We start from the raw sequence: 19,535 nt of genomic DNA on the forward strand, positions 1-19,535 counted from the left end.
AGCTTGGCTCATGCGATTTAGTGTACGTGTGTGTACCTAGGGAACACGAGCGTTCGCACGCCGCTCTAGCGTGACGCGCGAAACTTTCAAGGCTGCGCTGCAGCATCGCCTCTGTTTTGTGTGTGTTTATATCACGTCATTGGACACCTTGCACGCTCTTTGCGCGAGCGAGCCCCGCCGACAGTCGCGCTACCGTAGTCTTTTTGTGTGCTTCCTTGATTGCTTTTTGCCTCTACCTTATGCGGTCCTCGGCTCGTCCTCACGTCCGCTGATGGCAGTAAGAAAAGGCGAAGACTGAACACATGCTTTCGCGCGTCTACTCCGTATGACTACGTTAAAACCCAACACTTTATTCCAGGATTCCTTAGTCATTGCATTACGGGAAGATAGAAAATACAGCTCTCACCACGTTTTCCCTCGCCACAGCTTCGTACCGTGTTTGCGTTGAAGGAGATGCAAGTGAAGATGCGGAAGAGGCACTGCGCCTGTGTTTTAGCGGTGCTCAAAGTGGGGGCTGCTCTCACCCTAGCTTTTTCCATACTGGAAGCTCCTCTGTGGCTCAGTACTACCGAAAAATGTAACAAGTCAAGAATGAGGGCTTATAGTGCTCCAATTGCCGTGCACCTTCCTCATGCAAAGCCCTTGTTACCGCAGTTGAGTACAGCGGGCCGCTGTTACCTGTTTTGTTTCTCTATACTTCTCTTTATAGTATCGGCCGCCGAACATGAATAAAAATTAATATTGCCTTGCCTGAAATTTCGCATGTACAGTCGCTGAGGAACGAAGCAACTTGAGTTCTCGAAGCTGTAAGCCTGCGCACGTTACACAGAATTTACTCAGAGCGCGAAGCGGTGCGGCCCTTTTCGCGCGGGGTTTTTCAGTCCCGTGCGATCAGCCATTGCTGGTCGCTCGAGGAGGAGGGTAGTGCGAGGGTGTAAATTGGGCGCTCCCACGTGGAGTGGCATAGTGTACCGGGCACTTTTGCATGGCGGGCAGTGTGCAGGGAAAGTGTGCTTGCGGTGCAGGTTCAGGAAGCTGGTGATATAATTTGGGCGCCATTTGGGCTAGCGAGAACGTGTCATTCAATGAGTGTGGAAACACATCGGTGCAATGCTAAACTTGAATTTTTTTTGTAGCTCGCAACAATAATCCCTCTGAAACCTCAGAGCGAAACGTTCTTAATGCTAGTGTGTTTTAGCACCGTCGTACGGTACATCACTGTTCAACTGCACGTTAAAATATGACCTATCAAGAATTACAACAATATCAACACCAACGTGTTTCGAATTGGCAGAGTTGTTGTACAGCTCTGCTGAAATTCTTTGTTAGTTCTGAAATGTTAAATCTGTTTAATGACTGCCTGAGTACAGAATTTAAGGACGAATACGCAGCAGAAAGCATTGTTTTCGTGTAGAATGAGCCATCAGCGAAACTGATTCGCTGTAACGAAGTCATCATTGCGCTTATGTAACACAATATGTCACTAGCTCCTATTTTTTCTTAAAGTTCTTTTAATTTCCTTGAAGTGCAAGGCAATAATACTTGAGTATTCTATGAATTCATTCACTTTGTACCAAAATTATTTCGTTTGCTGGTAACTTTTTTCGTAGACTTTATACAATCAAAAATTGTCACTAAATGTCTTCAATTCAAGGCACGTTTCTGAATTTCGGGATAAATGTTCTGTTATGAACTTTGCCCTTTTCCCCGCACTCGAAAATGCGAAAGCAGTAAATCTAGTATTGAGAAAATTGAACTGAAATTTCTAAAAATCCACAGCGTGCTCGGCTATGGGAATGTGATTGCAAATTTTTGTTTCGTCTTCAAGGTTAGTTAAGTTGCCGGTTTGAAGTTGTCGGCTACAGTACTTGATTATTTTTGGCTTTTATTTGTTTATTCGCATCACCAAAATGCTTTCTCGGTTCGTAGTATATTTCTATTGACAGCAGTATATAAGCAGTAAGAAAATTGTATGAACTTTCTATCAACAAATGTTGATAAAATATGCCCTAAGAAAATGTGACTGCAAATGTTTGTTTCGTGTTCAAGGTTGCTTTAGTTGCATTGACATGTTAGGCTAGAGTACTTAATTAATTTAGGCATTTATTCTCATTATAAAACGTTCTGTCGGTGTCTATAGTATGTTTCTACTGACAGCAGTACATAGAAAGCAGTAAGGAAATTGTATGAACTTCCTATCAACGAATGTTAATAGAATATGCTTGGCTAAGGGAATGTGAGTGTAATGTTTGTTTCGTGTTCAAGGTTGTTTTCATAGCTTTGAAGTGTTCGCCTACAGTACATGATTTGAGGCATCTATTCGCATGACCAAAAATGTTTTGTCACTTTCTAGAGTATTTCTGCTCACAGCAGTCCGTAAAGAACATAAAGTATTAAAATGGAATATATCTTCTGTTTTAAAACGTTTTCCCATATCCTGATTACATTCCAAACGCATTTGCTGCGAATAATGTTGGTCGCTTTTCGATATAGTGAAATTGTTGACTAGCTGCAACAGATTCCACCATGCAATCAAGTAAGATGTCGTCACGATTATGCGAACAAGATAGCGTTAATCACCTCGAACACCATGCAGTTTGTTCATTTACTTCTCTCAACGTGTCAAGCTGCACCCAGCTTTTCTAGTAACTTTCTATTGACAGGAGTAAATACAAAGAAGTAACAGTCTACCAACATTGTATTGACAAAGGTACATAGAATGTAAAAATTATTTTCTAGTAACTTTCTATTGACAGGAGTACATACAAAGAAGTAACTTCTATCAACGTTGTATGAACAATTGTTGATAGAATGTAAAAGTTACTACAAGGTTACTAGAGTCAATAGAATGTTAATACAAATTCTAAAGAAAGTTGATATCCATTTTTGTAAGGGAAAGAGACGAACAGCCTTGGTTCAACGGACGCGAGCGGCGTTGCTTGCCAATGGGGCACCGGAATAGGGGGAAAGGGCCAATAGGGTCCTACCCCAATCACCTTTCTGTAAAAATTTAATTTCCCATAACTGTTTTTCACCACCACCACCACCCCTAACAGGACGCGATTAGTTCATCCAGCAAGTTTTGCGTCGCTAGCCGGGTACAATTCTCTTCCCTTCTCACACGGTAATTCAAAGCTGCTCGAACGTTTGCATGCCAGTACAATAAATGCTGCGTCAGCAGCATGTTAAGCGAAGCTTCCTTTTAATGCATTAGTAGCAGGGCGCGTTACCTCGCACCTAGTTTGTCTGAAATAAGACATCAATATATCCATATTTAGAGACAAATGTAGCGCAAAAATAGAAACAAGCATTGAGAAGGACGCACAAAGCGTTGTGCCTGTCTGTCTCTCTGAGTCCTTGTCTGTTTTTGCGCTACGTTTTTTCCCTGAATCATGAAGCAACAAGTCCAAGAATCTACCCTTATATCAAGATTGCTGAGCAACAACAGGCATGCGTATATTCAGTTACACTTCATTTTGTTCTCGTCTTCAAGCAAAAGCCAACTTCCACAGGTCGGACAATGAAAGGTGGTTGATTATTTAGCTTGCAACGAGTTGTGCAGAGCGCAGTTCCGGCGATGACAAATCGCCCGCTGAGAACTGTGAACGAGACACCGACACTTGGCGTCTCATGAACTGTGTGGTGTCTGTACACTCGGAAACGACTCTCGCATAGGAGATTTGCGTGAGCAGAGCAGAAGGGAGGTTCTCTGCACCGCAAAGCAAGATAAATTCGGTGGCCGCGGCACGCTGTAGCAGATGACATGCCGGAGCATTTCCCTACGGCTCAGACATGGGCTGAAAAGTAAAAGTTCTCTCTCCCAATGTGTCTCCTTGCACTTGCGCAATAATACTGAAAGCTGCCCGTGAAAGGGGCTGTACGGATCGCCGTGGAAGAGAACAGTGTGTACATGATAAGTTCCATAAGTTCAGGTCTACATGCTTGGTTCCACGTGTTCCAGGTCTACGCAACCCATTATAGCTGGTTGTAAGGGTAGGAAAATTTGTTTTCAGTCCTTTTGCTCACCGCAGCATACTTCGACTAGTCGTACGCCTTCAGGTTTACATACTAGGTGGAGTTACACCTACGTCTACACGTACAAGTGTAAGCCTCCTGTGCTAAGGTTCATTTCCACATGTCCAGGTCTACATATTCAGGTTTGCATGTCGAGGCGGGCACGTACCTAAACTACACGTAAAGACCTAGTCTCCTGGCCGGTTGACTACATGTTCGCTCCCCCATATCGAGGTCAGCGTTATGAAGTCTACATGTGCTGGTCTACATGTTTCTTGCTGTTCAAGACCACGCGGACAGCGCTGGCTTTTGACAGCAGCTGAACGCGGGATCCTCAGCTAACGATGTCCTAAAGAAGGATCGGAGCTAGTTGGTAATGCATAACGAAAAGTTTAGTGCACTCACGACGAACGGCAAGGTAAAGCACCTGTGTAGTCTTGTCTACCTTGGCGTTCGTCCTGAGTGCGCTCAACGTTTACGTGAACGACGAACTACAAGGGCGACGGCATCTCTAGTTCCTTGCATTTAGCGTGCGCTGCTAAGGGCTCCTTTGGAGTCTCACGATGCTGTTGGCACCATTTACTATGCGTTATTTGTTCAAGCGGGCCGAAATATTCGGCATGCGAAGGCTCTAAACGCCGCGCTACTGTGTGACCGCAGGCCTGTTCCGACTCCTAACCAGTTCTGAATCCGCAGATGTGCTGCGTCGTGGAGGCAACGCGGCCGACGCGGCGCTCGCCATGTCGGCCTGCATGCAGGTGCTGCAGCCTTACACCACCGGAGTGGGAGGGGACTGCTTCGCTCTCTACTACGACGGCCGGACAAAGAAAGTGCACTGTGTGGACGGAAGGTGAGTGCTGAACAGTAGTGTGATTGTTAAAACGCGGCCAGAGCCACTCGTCCTTGCCGCCGCTTTGTCAATCGACCTCGAAAAATTGCGCGGGACGCAATGTGAGAAATTGGAATTACACACGAAGAAGACAATTACTGCTCGAACAAGAAATCAAAATGATTTTTATTAACTAAATCTGAATCCTAGCTCAACTGGTCTCGACCTAAGATGTACGAAGACCATTCTTTAACAATAGTAATGAGTGGCTCGCCAGGGATATTTGTACTTTGGAGTTTGCGTTAGATTTGTCCTCTTCGCGTTTCATTTGGCGCTGATGCGGCCCTGGAGTTTTGCCCTAATGTCTTGATCACAGAGAATGCACATCCCTGTAGGTGTAGTAGGAGACATTGCTTTTTCTTGGACTTCAGAAACATGGTGCATTTCTGCCCTGTACGGCTATCTCATTAAACATCTCGTGTTATGGGTAGCTTATGAACTTAAACACTTTTACGCCTATAGAAGTACGGCTACGCCCGAATCAATATCATCAGTTAGTCAAGGTCGCTGTGGTTTTTAGGTGGTTGTGGCAGCCGGCTGCTGACCTGAAAGACGCGGGCTCGATCCTGGCCACGGCGGCCACATTTCGGTGGAGGCGAAATACAAGGAATTCTACTGTGCGTTGCCAATGCACGTTAAACGTCCCAGGCGGCAGAAATGATCCGGAACCCTCTGCTACGGCGTCCTTCATAGCATCAGCCACTTTGGGAAGTCAAACGCCATTAACTAAAACAGAGCAATTTTTAGTCAGCACCATGTTGTGTCTCCTGGCTGGGTGTTGTTTTTTGTTGGTTCTTGCAATGCATTTCATGCTTAATCTTCTCTCAATGACATGATATACTGCACATTTTTATCTCTCACTGTAGGACACACACAAAAAAGACAGCGAGCTACATAGCACTCATGCTCCCCTGCACATGTGGAAATGACGGCACACACCAAGGGGCTACTGAGAAAGAAATACGTCACTCTCTAGTGACGTCAGCAAGCGGGTTGTTGTCACTTCCTCCGGAATTCACAGCGACTTTCACTGAGCGATATTTGCAGCTGTATTCTTATGTTATGTTGTATAGGGTTTAATGTAACGAAGCCTCCCGTTGGCTATGAGAGTCGCGGTTGTGGATGACTCCAAAATACTTGCCATTAATAGTAATTCTTTAACATATGCTGATATCGCAGGAAACATGGATGTGTTTTGCATGTAGCTTGGATCGAAATGTGGCCTCCAGCGGTCTTCCATATCTTTGATGAAAATTTTCTAAAGTAGAATGAATATTCCCTATTCCAGGCACTTTTTTCTCTGAAGTAGGAAGTAAACTTTCTCAAGTTCAACATCGTGGGGCAATTTAAGTTGCTATCATTCGATGGACCTCCGCAAAAAATTCCCTATTCGCGAATTTTACTCCTGAAATTCTCTGTAGAAGAGGATTTTCTGATGAGAGAATCATTAGTGGCCGATAGATCCTTTGTTAGGTCGTACGCATCCTCGAGTTCTGTAATGGAACTCCCAGCCACCGCGGCCGATAAGTTCCATACTACAGTGCTACTGGAGGGCTTCCTCTCTACGATTTCTGGTCATGAAAACGACTGTCGCGAAAAAGAAGCAGCGTTTGCTAACCGACCAAAAGCGTAATGTTTCTAGTTGACCTTCGCCTTTATTTTACATCTGATTCTCAGAAGTATAGAGATGAATACCTTAGCATGCAAAAGGCATTTCAAAGAAGTTTCCAAAATATTTGCTGTCACAGGACGGAACAACTATATCGCGTACGTAGCGATTTCAGGTAGGTGCATTTCGCTTTTGAAAACATCATTACCTGTATGGCAGCTGTGTTCCTACCGGGAGAAAATAAAATCGTTGTAGCGCATGTGGCAGTCTTTTTTGGGTCGTTTACTTCAAATCGCTAAAAGCAGCTTGAGTTCAGCGCAGTGAATCATAGAGAATGTTTCATGCCTTTCGGTGTTTAGTCTGAAAAACAAACCACTAGGATTCCACACTGCGCAGGGGTCGACTCTTTCTGGTACGCTTAGCGATAATTGGGGAGGAGGAACCATTTTTCGCAGGACGTAAGCCAAGTGCTCATTAAGGGGCGAACAGTCATGATAAGCAGTTATTATTTTAGTCTGCGTTTCCTTGAAATAACACCCATTTTAGGCTGTCGCGTGTAAAGCTCAACACGCAAGCACACAAAAAAATGCAATATCGTATTCACAACTGCACTGGTCGGCCGCATTTCAGGAAGGCGAAATTTCTTACGACTGCTCTTATTAAACCAAAATGCTTACATCTATCTCTTTTTCACTATCTGCATGCCCTAAAACTTGTGGCAACCGAAAGGAATCGGGAATACGCAGGGCCTTGGCACAGATAAACGCAACCAATAACTGCACTCGCCCCATCGGAAAAGTTTTTATAGCCCCTGACATCCTGTCTGGTTTATTCCGCCAGGGCGTGTAGCCTTGCAGGAATTTTTCCTCCAAGAAATGTAGCCTTAGAGATTGTGACACTTTTAGAGACGAGTTTTACATATAGTAAACATGCTCAAGTTATCAATGACACCAGTCAGAGTTAGCGTATTTTCCAATACTCAGTGTACATACACGCGCAAAAAATTTCCCGAAATGTTCCTTGAAAGCAAAACACCGGATACATACAACCACCAGAAGATGGTTTTACTTGCAACTCTTCCAACAAGTGTAATAAAAAATAGCACTGTTTTTGCACAAGATGTCGAACAAAGGCTTCGCTTCACTGCAGAAAAGAGAGCAATCATATTTCCAATATATTACTAATTCACCGAAGACTGCCCAACGGGTAATCCATATGTTCTCACTAAAAAAAAAAGCTTGAGAAACCTCTTTGCGAAGAATTGTCCAGGAGGCGTTTTTTTTAGTTTCCTACCTTCCCCGGTATCATTAGGTTGTGACGTCAATCATGACGAAGGAAACAGCAGTGTGTAGAAGCACACTTCCAATTACAGGCCCAGCCGGTTATTAACGCGGCGCAGCGACTAGGCACCTTTCCGTCGCTGCGTGAAATCCGGCCGTGTCAAATTCCGTCGCAATTCCGACAAATTAAACTCCGTCAATTCGTCACTCTATTACAGTACAGATTCCTCCCGAGATGAATGTAGGGCCGGAAAAGGTCGTCAGCCACCTGAAACATGTCGCCGTGCTCTGTCATTCGTTGCTGTCAGCGAACATCCGCTGGTGCAGCACGGACATGGGGCTAGTTCATGCAAGAGGTTTGGTTTGGTTTATGGGGTTTAACGTCCCAAAGCGACTGAGGCTATGAGAGACGCCCGTTCATGCAAGAGGCATCATGAGCGTCTTGCACATGGATTCACGCCCGCTAACGGAGTTCAATATTCTCGGACACTGGCCGCGGAAATCATCGGCGGTGAGGGCCTGCCAGGTCTTCTGCGGTTATTGCGAGTGTCGGGCCTGCACCACAGGGTGTGACTTTACCTAAGCCTTTTCGCCTTCTGCTTTCCCTTATCTCTTCCTTTTCTCATCATCATCATCATCATCATGACCTGACTACACCCCCTGCAGGGCAAAGGCCTCTCCCATGTCTCTCCAATTAACCCTCCCCTTTGCTAGTTGCCGCCACTGTATCCCCGCAAACTTCTTAATCTCATCCGCCCACCTAACTTTCTGCCGTCCTCTGCTACGTTTGCTTTCTCTTGGAATCCACTCCGTTACCCTTAAGGACCAGCGGTTATCTTGCCTTCGCATTACATGCCCTGCCCAAGCCCACTTCTTCCTCTTGATTTCAACTAGGATGTCATTAACCCGCGTTTGTTCCCTCACCCACTCTGCCCTCTTCCGATCTCTTAACGTTACACCTATCATTTTCCTTTCCATAGCTCGCTGTGTTGTTCTTAACTTAAGGTGAACCCTCTTTGGTAGCCTCCACGTTTCTGCCCCATAGGTGAGTACCGGTAGGATACAGCTGTTATATACTTTTCTCTTCAGGGATATTGGTAAGCTACTATTCATGATCTGAGAGAACCTGCCATACGCGCTCCACCCCATTCTTCATTTTCTACTCACTTTTATATCGCCTCATCCCTTTCCCCCAGTGCAGGGTAGCAAACTGGTTTCGTCTACCGGTTAACCTCCCCGCCTTTCCTCTTACGTCCTCGACATTCTGACGTCATTCCTTAGGGCTGACGTCATTGACAGCAGTGCCCAATGATAGTGGGGCAAACGAAACGAAAACTGAATAAAACTTTGCAAAATACGGCCCCAGGGGTGTGTGTTTTCACCGCGAAGGTCAAGAATTAATTTTAATTCCGTTTCTGCCACGAGTACGAAGTCATTTTCCACGGCTTACGGCACCGGTAGCCGGGACCAATGGCAGATGACTAAACGAAATCTAAACCAACCGGAATTTCACAAATACAATTTACGGCTAAGGGGCGCGTTTTTACGGCCTCCACGAATACATCCCTACAGTGCTTTGTAAATTGACCATGTTTGCTTGATTTGTCAATTCCAGCGGCAGGAGCCCAGCTGCCCTAACGTTGGAGCAGGTGCAGTCCCACAGCCGCACCGAGGGTCCCCTCCTGAAGCGCGCGGTGGGCCTCTATGCCACGGTGCCAGGGGCCCCGAAGGCTTGGTTTTACATCGCCAGCCGCTTCGGGTCGGGAAAGGTGGGGGCGGAAAGCTTCACGGCTAATAATACAGTTACGTCATTATAGTGAACAACTGCACAAGTACGGGCACCAGGACCAAAGAAACTGTGTTACTCTTCCACTAACTGCATTTTTGTTCGTGCTTTGTAATGAGGCGCACAACAAGGGGGAGAAAGCAGTCGTGTAACTGTCTGGAACGGAATATTTCCTTCTGTTTTCCTCCTTTGTCTCTTGTCTTGTCATGCTGCATAAAGACTGCAGTCCGGGGCAACAGAACATAGTAGGCACTCACCGCATATGTTTAAAATCCTCGAATCGATATGCGTTCTGCTATTCCAATTGATTCAGATCAAACTGATTCTGCGTTAGCCATTTTGAAGTGGCACATTCGTTTCGAAGGTTTGCAGTTTCATTCATTTTTCTTGCCAGTAAAACGTAATTACGGCCTGTAGCCAGAATGCCTACGCTAGCGTGGACTGAAACACGTCGCGCAGTTTGTAGCCGAATCATCATCATCAGCTGAACTGCGTCCACTGCAGGATAGTCACCTCTCCCGTATCCTTTCAGTTAACCCTGTCCTGTGCCAGCCGCGCCCACCTTGTACCTAGAAATCTCCAAATATATTTATCCCACCTTACTTGCGGTGCGGCCTCCTTTCACGAGTCTGCGTAGCCCGGAGAGCGCTAAGAAAAAACACACAAATGGGCCCAGCACTAAATACTGCGTCTTAAGTTATGATGCATGACTACGTTGCGACTTCGGAAAACCGACAAGCTCAGAGCGCTACAAAATGGAAGTCAGCCTCATGCGTTTTGTTTATTTCGATGTTGAACAGCGGCTCCATACATACACACACACACACACACACGCACACACACACACACACACACACACACACACACACACACACACACACACACACACACACACACACACACACACACACACACACACACACACACACACACACACACACACACACACACACACACACACACACACACACACACACACACACACACACACACACACACACACACACACACACACACAAACACACATATATATATATATATATATATATATATATATATACATAGCACAAAAAGATATAAGTACTTGGTTGCTAGAGGCAAAATGCAAATTGAGAAACGCTTCATTTAGGTAAATATTTATTGGGAGTCGACGTTTCGGACAGAGCCTGTCGTTTTAAGACAGGCTCTGTCCGAAACGTCGCCTCCCAATAAGTGTTTACCTAAATGTAGCGTTTCTCAATTTCCGATATATATATATATATATATATATATATATATATATATATATATATATAGCGAAGTATACGCTTCGTTAAAGAAAATATATTTATTGGACTCGACGTTTCAATCGGAAGAGAGATCTTCAATATAGATTATACTTTGCTGCTGCTTCCCCTTTTATAGGGGTGGGCACAGAACAGGTATTTGCGTATTTTTCTGCTATCTGCTTTGTGTTTCTCACTTACCTGTTCTGTGCCCACCCCCATAAATGGGGAAGAAGCAGCAAAGTAAAATCACTCTTTAAGAAGATCGGTCTTCCGATTGAAACGTCGAGTGAAGTAAATGTGTTTCCTTTAACGCTTTTTTATTTTAATACATATTTCACCTTGTAAATGTCTATGAACATACTCAGATGAGCTATCTACGTACATATGCATTGTCACATGCATTGGCTGAGAACGTTTTAGCCACTTCACCGTAGAGGGGTATAAGTTCAAGGATCACTGGTGGCCACAGTATTGTTTAACATACCAATCCTTTCGGTGCCATGGCAACTGGTTACGATTCTAGATATCCTTTTTTTTGATGGAAGCGGATGCTGTAACCCTTCGGTCAGTATACGAAAACTTGAGCTGCCTAGAAGTAGGCATTCAGAGCACACTAGACAGGACCTCTCAGTGGTGCAGCAAGACTAGCTTGGCACGGTCACTTGAAAAGGAGGTCTAGACTTTTGATAGACTTTTTATGTACCCAAAATCGATGAGGTTGACGCCGCTTTTTGATAACACCTGTGCAGCTGTCCTTGGGCGGCAATACACCACCTTCGGAAGTCCCTCCTTGGCAGCTTCTCCAGGTCACCGAAAACCGACCACTGAGTGTCATGCGCAACGCTGATCCTTCAGTGAGAGAAACAGAGCACCCTCTCCCAACAAACTCCACACACGCGCTTCATGCTTAATGGGCGGCCAGCACAAAAGATCCTACCTGGCACGCCAGCCTCCTTTGTCCACCTCTCCCTGATGTACGCCAGACAAGTCCCTATATCACAGAGGTGCCGCTTTCCTCTTTGATAGCAGAGTTCGTAGCCAGTCGTTGCTGCTTGTCCACTTTAAAAAGACCGCCTCTGTATTCCATCACCAATTCGTCTTCTCCTGTGTACCGACTCTGCACAAGCAGTTCGATCTCTACGGCGCGTAGCCTGTCCTTTGCGCATCGTTGTCGATGTGCACACCTTTGTGCAATCATATCCATGCCCTGTCCGAATTGTGTGGGCTCGAAGCACTACGCACCATTATAAGAAAGTTGACAATGCATCCCATGCACTGGAAGTAACATATCTGCTGCGTCTACTGACTTTATCCGCTGGAGACGCCGTACAGATGCAAAAAGTATATCTCCGCCAGTCCACGCGCGATTTAATTCTCCACCGCTCCAGGCGTGGATCCAACCTTCCCGGTGGTTTAACACGTTGTGAGGTGCTGGCATTGAGGAGAATCCGGGTGGGTGATTACGGTTGTGGTGGGGGCCTCCTGGACATCAGGGACTCCTATTCTGAATCGCCCCTTCTGCCCGGCTGCCACTACAGAGGTGACGGTAGCTCACTTCATGCTAACGTGCCCAGCTGTTCGGGCGGCACGCAAGCGATACTTCAGCATTCAGGGTTACCCACCCAGCTGACCTCCAGACACATGAACCCCAACACCGGGACCCGTTGTCATTCATAACCAACACTGACCTGCATATAAGTACAGTCGTGATCAGAGTGACCTGCAACGCTCTGGCGGCCACTTTGTCCTCTTCTGCGTTTGATGGAAAATGAATACGCTGTGCTGCGCAGTACCAGGCTCGCGGGCATGCTGCTCGGCAGCTATACAGAGCTTTGCAGGCGTGTCCGACACGGATTGCTTCGTGATATCCTCTCGTACCATCAGATGCGTGTTGGAGGTCATATTGCGCGTGATAGTACATATAACTTTCTTATGCTGAAAGGCATATATGCGTAATGAAAAAAAAAAACTCTATAGATATGAAGTAGCTCTCATTATCACTACCTCAGCATATCGTATAGCAGTAGTAGAAGAAACTTTATTTAAACACAACAATTAGATGCCTAAGACGTCGACGACCCGCTGCATGAGGAGGCGGTGTTCACCTTCAGCTCTAAGCAAGTCTGGCGAGGTCCCCACAATATGGGAGGGGTAGGGAAAGAGACTTGACTGCTGAGCAGCCGGGCAGGATTATAAACAGTGGGAAAGCTTGGTATAAGGGTTTGGGCAGTTGAAACATGAAGGATCGCGTCGTAATTTGTGCAGACAAAGCCATGCAAGTGTGACAAGTGTGTTGAGTTGTATCTGTCGAAAGATGTGAGCTCGGATAAGGGGATCAACGGCGCCCGTTTAAGAGTTTCACGGGCAAGCCGGTTAGCCAGCTCATTGCCGTCAATCCCCGAGTGCCTAGGGATCCGTCGCAGGAACACGGGGAAAGGCTGCAGCTGCACAAGTGCAGCCTTAAGTTCCGTGGACATATGGTGTGACTGTTTTTGACTGAATGGCCCGAACGGCTGCCTGGGAGTCAGTGCAGATGTTCTAGTTAGGTACAGGTGTGAGCGAATGAAAATGTTGAGTGGCGTGAATGATGGAAAGGACCTCGAACGAGAGAATGTCAGGGGGGTGTATGAACGGGCCGCTAGTGTGACCTAAGAGGGGTAGAAAGAAGAGGATGAAAGAGGACTTGCCAGCCGGAGCCGCGAGGAGCCATGTAAGCAGCATCCGTGTATGCCATACCATGAGCATTGAAAGGGGGATTATGTTGAGAGGAAGCAGCATGTCGGCGGCCTACATGCAGGACTGGTGGCATATTCGAGTGAAGTGGACGTATACGGACGTTAGATGCCCCAGGTGTGGAGGGAAGACGAAGAGGGTCCGTATGGGTGGGAGGAATTGTAGCCTGGTTGAGAAGCCAGCGCCCGTGAGCTGTGCTTGAGAGGCGAACCACTTGCCGATCGCGGTGAAGGAAAAGGAGATTGCGAAGAGGATGGAAGATGTAGATGCCAGTGGCATGAAGTTTATCGGTGGACGTGGTTATGGGGAGGCGGAGAGCAGTCTTATATCGCATAATATAAGTTACTTTACACCTGTCACTGAATCTCGGGCTACATAGTGGCAACCGTCCCGTCATTTTTCTGTCGGTCCAACGCAGATGAGCTTGAGCGAGCTTTTCGATCCTGCTGTCCACTGCGCCGAGCACGGCTTCCCCATGGATCATTCGAAGGAAGTAATCTGGGCCTGGCGGCATAACGATCTCCAGAGATATCCTGGTGGCCGCCACTTCCTGGACGAGGGCGGACAAGTCCCGAGCCTCGGACAGATCATCACGAACCGACCTCTGGCTGCTCTTCTCAGGGTGAGTGATGTTGGCATCTCTGCGTAGCTTAGAGAGCAGCCTCCAACTCCTCCCACCTTTAACAAAAGAAAGAAATGCTAATATGAAAACAGATCTATATACTAAGTAAAAATGTGTGGAAGTGATATTTTGAGCCTGTCTAATGTGAGAGTATGGCAGGACCACCTGCGCTTAAAAAAGCATTATGTCATGAGGGCTGTAGATTTTGTAATGTATTAATTTTAATTTTAATTTACATGAGGGAAAAAAATTGACAGAATTATTCAGCAGGGTAAGGTGAATCCCACTTGGTGCTCCATGTTTACTGATCTGCATGATATCGATGAAAGAACGCAGAACTGAAATTTGTTGCATAGGCAGTTACTGACACGTTACGTTAGGATCCGTCTCAATGCTGGACGTCCTGGTGTTACCGCTACCGAAGAGGAACCTTCTCGAGCTTTCCCTTTTTGGCACACATGGGCTTTACCTCTCACAAAAATTTCTTTAGGGAATCCATGGAGAGTATATATAAAGTCTGTTGATACTTTGTTAATTTTTTGGTTAGGAATGCTCTTAGCGCTGTATTAAGCTTTGTTTTCCCAGAAAAATAACACGTTTTCTTCAGCACATAACCCACAGCGCCGAAGACGACGATATAAACCTCTGGAGTGACCCGCTTCTGTTCCCTTTGTACGAAGGCGAATTTACTTCTATTGTTGACTGCATAGTGCTTATTGTCCGGGCTTTTTTACCAGCAAAGCCATCTTCTGAGGACCATCTCCAAGATCGCCCTTGAAGAAGTGCTTGTACAGAGGTTCTGGGTACTAAAAACGAAAGCCAGCATGGAGATCATCGGCGCTGCCTGGCGCATTTCGTTCAACTTGATGTCTGGGGATAAGGTGACCACTTTGGCTGTGGTTCACGTAACTTGATAAAGCGCTTAAAGAAAAGCTGCGCAGTACGTGCGGTTAACCGTTATCATGATGGCTGCCTTTGTATGCAGCAGCTCAGCGTTTTTTTTTCAGTTGTACCAACAGAGGTAATTAGTAAACATCATTAGTGAAAAAGTTTTCAATGCTCATTTAAGGCTCCAGCGCTTATCGTTAAATTTTAGAGGCGGTTCCGAAGCAGCTCATCCTGTTTTTTGCACCGACGTACCTGCTGTGTACTCCTGCTTTTTAGTCTAAGGAGGCCGGTGAAAGATTAAAAGAAAATCAGGTGGCTGCGCTTTGCACTGCCCCTGTTACAAATCTGCTAACTGCGCATTGGCAGGGAGAACCAACCAAAAATATAATTGCATTCATGCGCCTATCTGCAATAGTTAAATAATTATATAATTATCTATAATTTAGTTAACCACGTTTATGATATGATTCTGTTTTTTCTGGTGTCCGCCAGCTCTGGTATTACAGCGCCCGTATAGCCGTCCACATTGCTTGTAGATGGTACTAGTCAAAAGGCCCAGCGCCCGGTCTTTTACATGCGTGAGTGTAGGACCGTAGCGCCATCCTTGGGGAGGGACGAAAGCAGTTTTCCACCGAAAGCCCTTCTCGCCCTGGAGCTCCCCTCTTTCTCTAAGCGGCCTTCTCTCAAAGCCCCTAAACGATCACGTATGACAACGAAGTGTATCGTGGCATGTATGTGCTTTTTGCACGCGTTATTAGAAATCGGAAATTATAATTCCGTGCATTATCAAAAGCACAGCTCGAGTGATATCTTGATGAACATTGAGAAGACACTGGCAGCAGTTATTTTTTGTGACTCGTTTGGAGAGCAGCCGGCGCTTGTATGCCGGTCCCGTAGGAGGGCTTAGAGAGTCTCGTTGAATTTCGTTAAGTCTCGTACGGTGCCGGGATGTTCTCGTTTCAGTGCCCGGATGAGTGGCTCTCGGTCTCTGCGTGACGTCACCACACAGCCGACAAATGGAGCTAAAATCATTTCATGCTTAAAATTGCACGCTTTCCTAAAACACCTGCTTACCAGCCAGTCCAGATCGGCACTGCAAATATGGCATTACGATAGTCCACCTGTTGCCCATGCGCAGAGGCTAGCCGAGGAAGGCCCACGGGTTATCTACGAAGGCCGCGTGGCGCGGAGCATGGTGGATGCCGTGCGTCAGGTTGGCGGCGTTCTTTCCACCGGAGACCTGGCCGAACACCTGGCTTCGACCGAGCCACTGGAGGTGGAGCCCGTGTCCACCATCTACCGCGGTGACGTCAGAGTGCACACCACTCCGATGCCCACACAGGGCGCCGTGCTGCTTGAATCACTCAACATACTTGAGGGATTCGACCTTCAAGGTGAGTGAGCGACCCTAGCAGTCATCCTGTAAGAAGGGGTTCGATGAGCCGTCATGTGCTCTACGTACTGTACATGATATCGTTTTCGTTGGGCAGCTGAACGCACGACTGGAGAAGACGTTCAGCCCACTAGCTTCAAGCAGCGCTTCTTTAGGTGTCCACGAGGCGACGCTGGGACTCGCGCCATGAAAAAAGGAACTTGTACCGGTTTTCAAAGTCAGATGCGTACGCTGTCCTCTAGACTGATGCAGAAATCACGCATATTGGCGTCGTCGGCTCACTTGTTCTAGGGTGCCACTAGGTTCTAATGCGCCAGAGTTCTCTACACATCTTCAAAGATGTTCCGGTAGATTACCTTGGGGACCTGCGCATTCTGCAACGTGGAAGATGTGGGTGAACTCGCGCGCTCTTTGGTGCTGGCAGTGGTCTTCGCCGCGGGTGCTGCCGGTGCGTAAAACTAGTGCTGTAAGCCGGATAGATGGCGGCTCTCATGTTGGATCCGAATATCCACGAGCTCAGGGCGTGTGTCACGGCTGACGATAGGAGTGCATTGCAGGCTTCGCGCATTTTTGCTGGACATCACGCTCGCCATGTGGAATTTCAGCCGATTTTCCAATTCACGTTTAAAATCCTTGGGCCCAGGTCTGAAGATCTGGCTTCCATCCGGCCTACCAAAGAATACAGAAAAGCATAAGAAAAAACAACCATATGCCGCCGGTGGGATCCGAACCCACGACCTCCGAATTGCGCTTCCGGTGCTCTACCGCTGAGCTACGGCGACGGCTGTCAAATCTTCTGCTTTCGGGGTATTTATGTTTACAAGTAACCTAACCTTGGGAGTGTTCACCAGCGCCACCCACGTTCTTCTGCTTTTCTAATCAATTAGCTTTAAGCGATAACATATTCAGTAATATTTTAAATTGATCAACACCGCAAAATAAATAAATTAAAAATCCCCTGTGCTCCTTGGTCTCTGTGGCTGTTGGCTTCTCTCATATTTATAACGAGCCCCTCATTCCCCTTCCCTTGTTTGCTTAATTGCTTAGCGAGGGCCTCGGTTCTGGCAGCCTTGACGCCATAGGAAGCATAAGAGGGTTCTCAGACAGCTTCCACCCTCGCCGTTCGATGATGTTCTACGTCACATCAGCGGCAACTCAGGACGTGCTACGTCCACCGCATAAGAACGTGGGTGGCGCTGGTGAACACTCCCAAGGTTAGGTTACTTGTAAACATAAATACCCCCGAAAGCAGAAGATTTGACAGCCGTTGCCGTAACGCAGCGGTAGAGCACCGGACTCGTAATTCGGAGGTCGTGGGTTCGGATCCCACCGGCGGCATGTGGTTGTTTTTTCTTCTGCTTTTCTAATCAATTAGCTTTAAGCGATAATATATTCAGTAATATAAAATAAATAAATTAAAAATCCCCTGTGCCCCTTGGTCTCTGTGGCTGTTGGCTTCTCACATATCAATAACGAGCCCCTCATTCCCCTTCCCTTAATTGCTATATATATATATATATATATATATATATATATATATATATGTGTGTGTGTGTGTGTGTGTGTGTGTGTGTTTATGTGTGTGTTTGTGTGAGTGTGTGAGTGTGTGTGTGTGGTTGGTTGGTTGGTTTATGGGGTTTAACGTCCCAAAGCGACTAAGGCTATGAGAGGCGCCGTAGTGGAGGGCTCCAGAAATTTCGACCACCTGGGGTTCTCTAACGTGCACTGACATCGCACAGTACACGGGCCTCGAATTTCTCCTCCAAAGAAATTCAGCCGCCGCGGCCGGGATCGAACGCGCGTCTTTCGGACCAGCAGCCGAGTACCGTAAACACTGAGCCGCCGCAGCGGGACCTTTGCGGTTAGCGCGTTCGTGTAACTTAGTTCGCGTTGGTCACCAAACTGCGCACTGTTCGGAGCTGAAATTTCGTCTGGCCCGGCTCAGCAAGGAGATGGAAGAGTACGCGCGAATACTGAGCAGATAGCATTGGCATCAAACTGTGTGTGTGTGTGCGTGTGCGTGTGCGCGCGTGTGTGCGTGTGTGTGAGTGTGTGTGTGTGCGCGTGCGTGCGTGCGTGCGTGTGTGTGTGTGTTTGTGTGTGCGCGCAGGACCGAGCGTTTTCAAGAGGGATTTGCTTTCGCTAGTTTTCCCCCTTTTTATATGGGTTGGACACGGAAGAGGGGAGCGAGAAATGGGGAGAGTATTCCGATAAGTAGATGGAAGTAAGAAATACAAGTAAAAGTAATAAGCACGGATAGGAAAAGGCAGAATGGGGCCCGCACGAAAAACCGGAGAGTGCGCCGAACATGCGAGGAGTGGGGAAATAAAATATCCATATGCGACCTCTCTTTTATTCAATAAGGAAGCATGCGGTGCGTATCATTTTTTTAACACATTATTTCTCAGACTTGGAAAAGTAAATTGATGATCGTTCATGTAATTCAGGAAAATGGAAACGCAATGCTAAAAATACTTTGATCTTAGCTTTTGTTTTCTCTTATTATTCGGCATGCAAGTGTGTGCGGCTTTTGCCTGACGTCCGAGACAACGTGCTGCAGTGTCGATAACCACGTGGGCTAGGAACACTTTTTCCCTACTAGAAGTTCGCTTGCTTGTGCCTCCAGCGCCCTCTGGCAAGAGGTCTTATTTTCCGCGTCAGTGTTTTTTGGCAAAGATTCCCAGGAACGTCGCAATTTATTTCTGCTGCTACCATTTGCATGAAACGTCGATTTGCGTATGGATAGAAATACCTAAGCTTCACTCAGGCTAATACTGAAAGACAATGAATGACATTAATAAAACTGGAGGAGACATAATCTACGCCTTAAGTGTACGGCACGATAGTGTTAAAGGTTTAATTGCCACGTATGCCGAACTAGTCATTGTCTAATTAACATTCATAGGCCGCTGAGTGTTCTCATGCCACTCCTGGAGCAGTGGTGCAGCAGTTAAGCGATGCGCCACCAGCCCGGCAGTTCCAAACACAGCTGCTGATAGAGCTTGCGAGGCCCAGGTTCCCCAGGTTGCGCTTCCCGAGCAAGCTATCGCAAC

General features: G+C 46.8%; 1 protein-coding gene and 1 non-coding gene across 2 annotated transcripts in view; one reads left to right on the forward strand and one right to left on the reverse strand.

The window, feature by feature from the left end:
* LOC149347285 (uncharacterized) overlaps positions 1-19,535 on the forward strand; it is a 72,365-nt gene that overhangs the window by 16,327 nt on the left and 36,503 nt on the right. Inside the window, exons 2-5 of the mRNA XM_089586981.1 lie at positions 4,711-4,864; positions 9,408-9,561; positions 13,998-14,201; positions 16,228-16,483. Coding sequence (XP_089443107.1) covers positions 4,711-4,864; positions 9,408-9,561; positions 13,998-14,201; positions 16,228-16,483 — 768 coding nt within the window. The remainder of the gene's footprint in view (positions 1-4,710; positions 4,865-9,407; positions 9,562-13,997; positions 14,202-16,227; positions 16,484-19,535) is intronic.
* Positions 17,193-17,264, reverse strand: TRNAA-CGC (transfer RNA alanine (anticodon CGC)). Its single transcript has one exon. It is a non-coding gene; the product is annotated as a tRNA-Ala (tRNA).

Source organism: Amblyomma mixtum, chromosome 4 (genome assembly GCF_055824585.1).
Source record: "Amblyomma mixtum isolate Tamu chromosome 4, ASM5582458v1, whole genome shotgun sequence".
NCBI classification, from domain to species: domain Eukaryota; kingdom Metazoa; phylum Arthropoda; class Arachnida; order Ixodida; family Ixodidae; genus Amblyomma; species Amblyomma mixtum.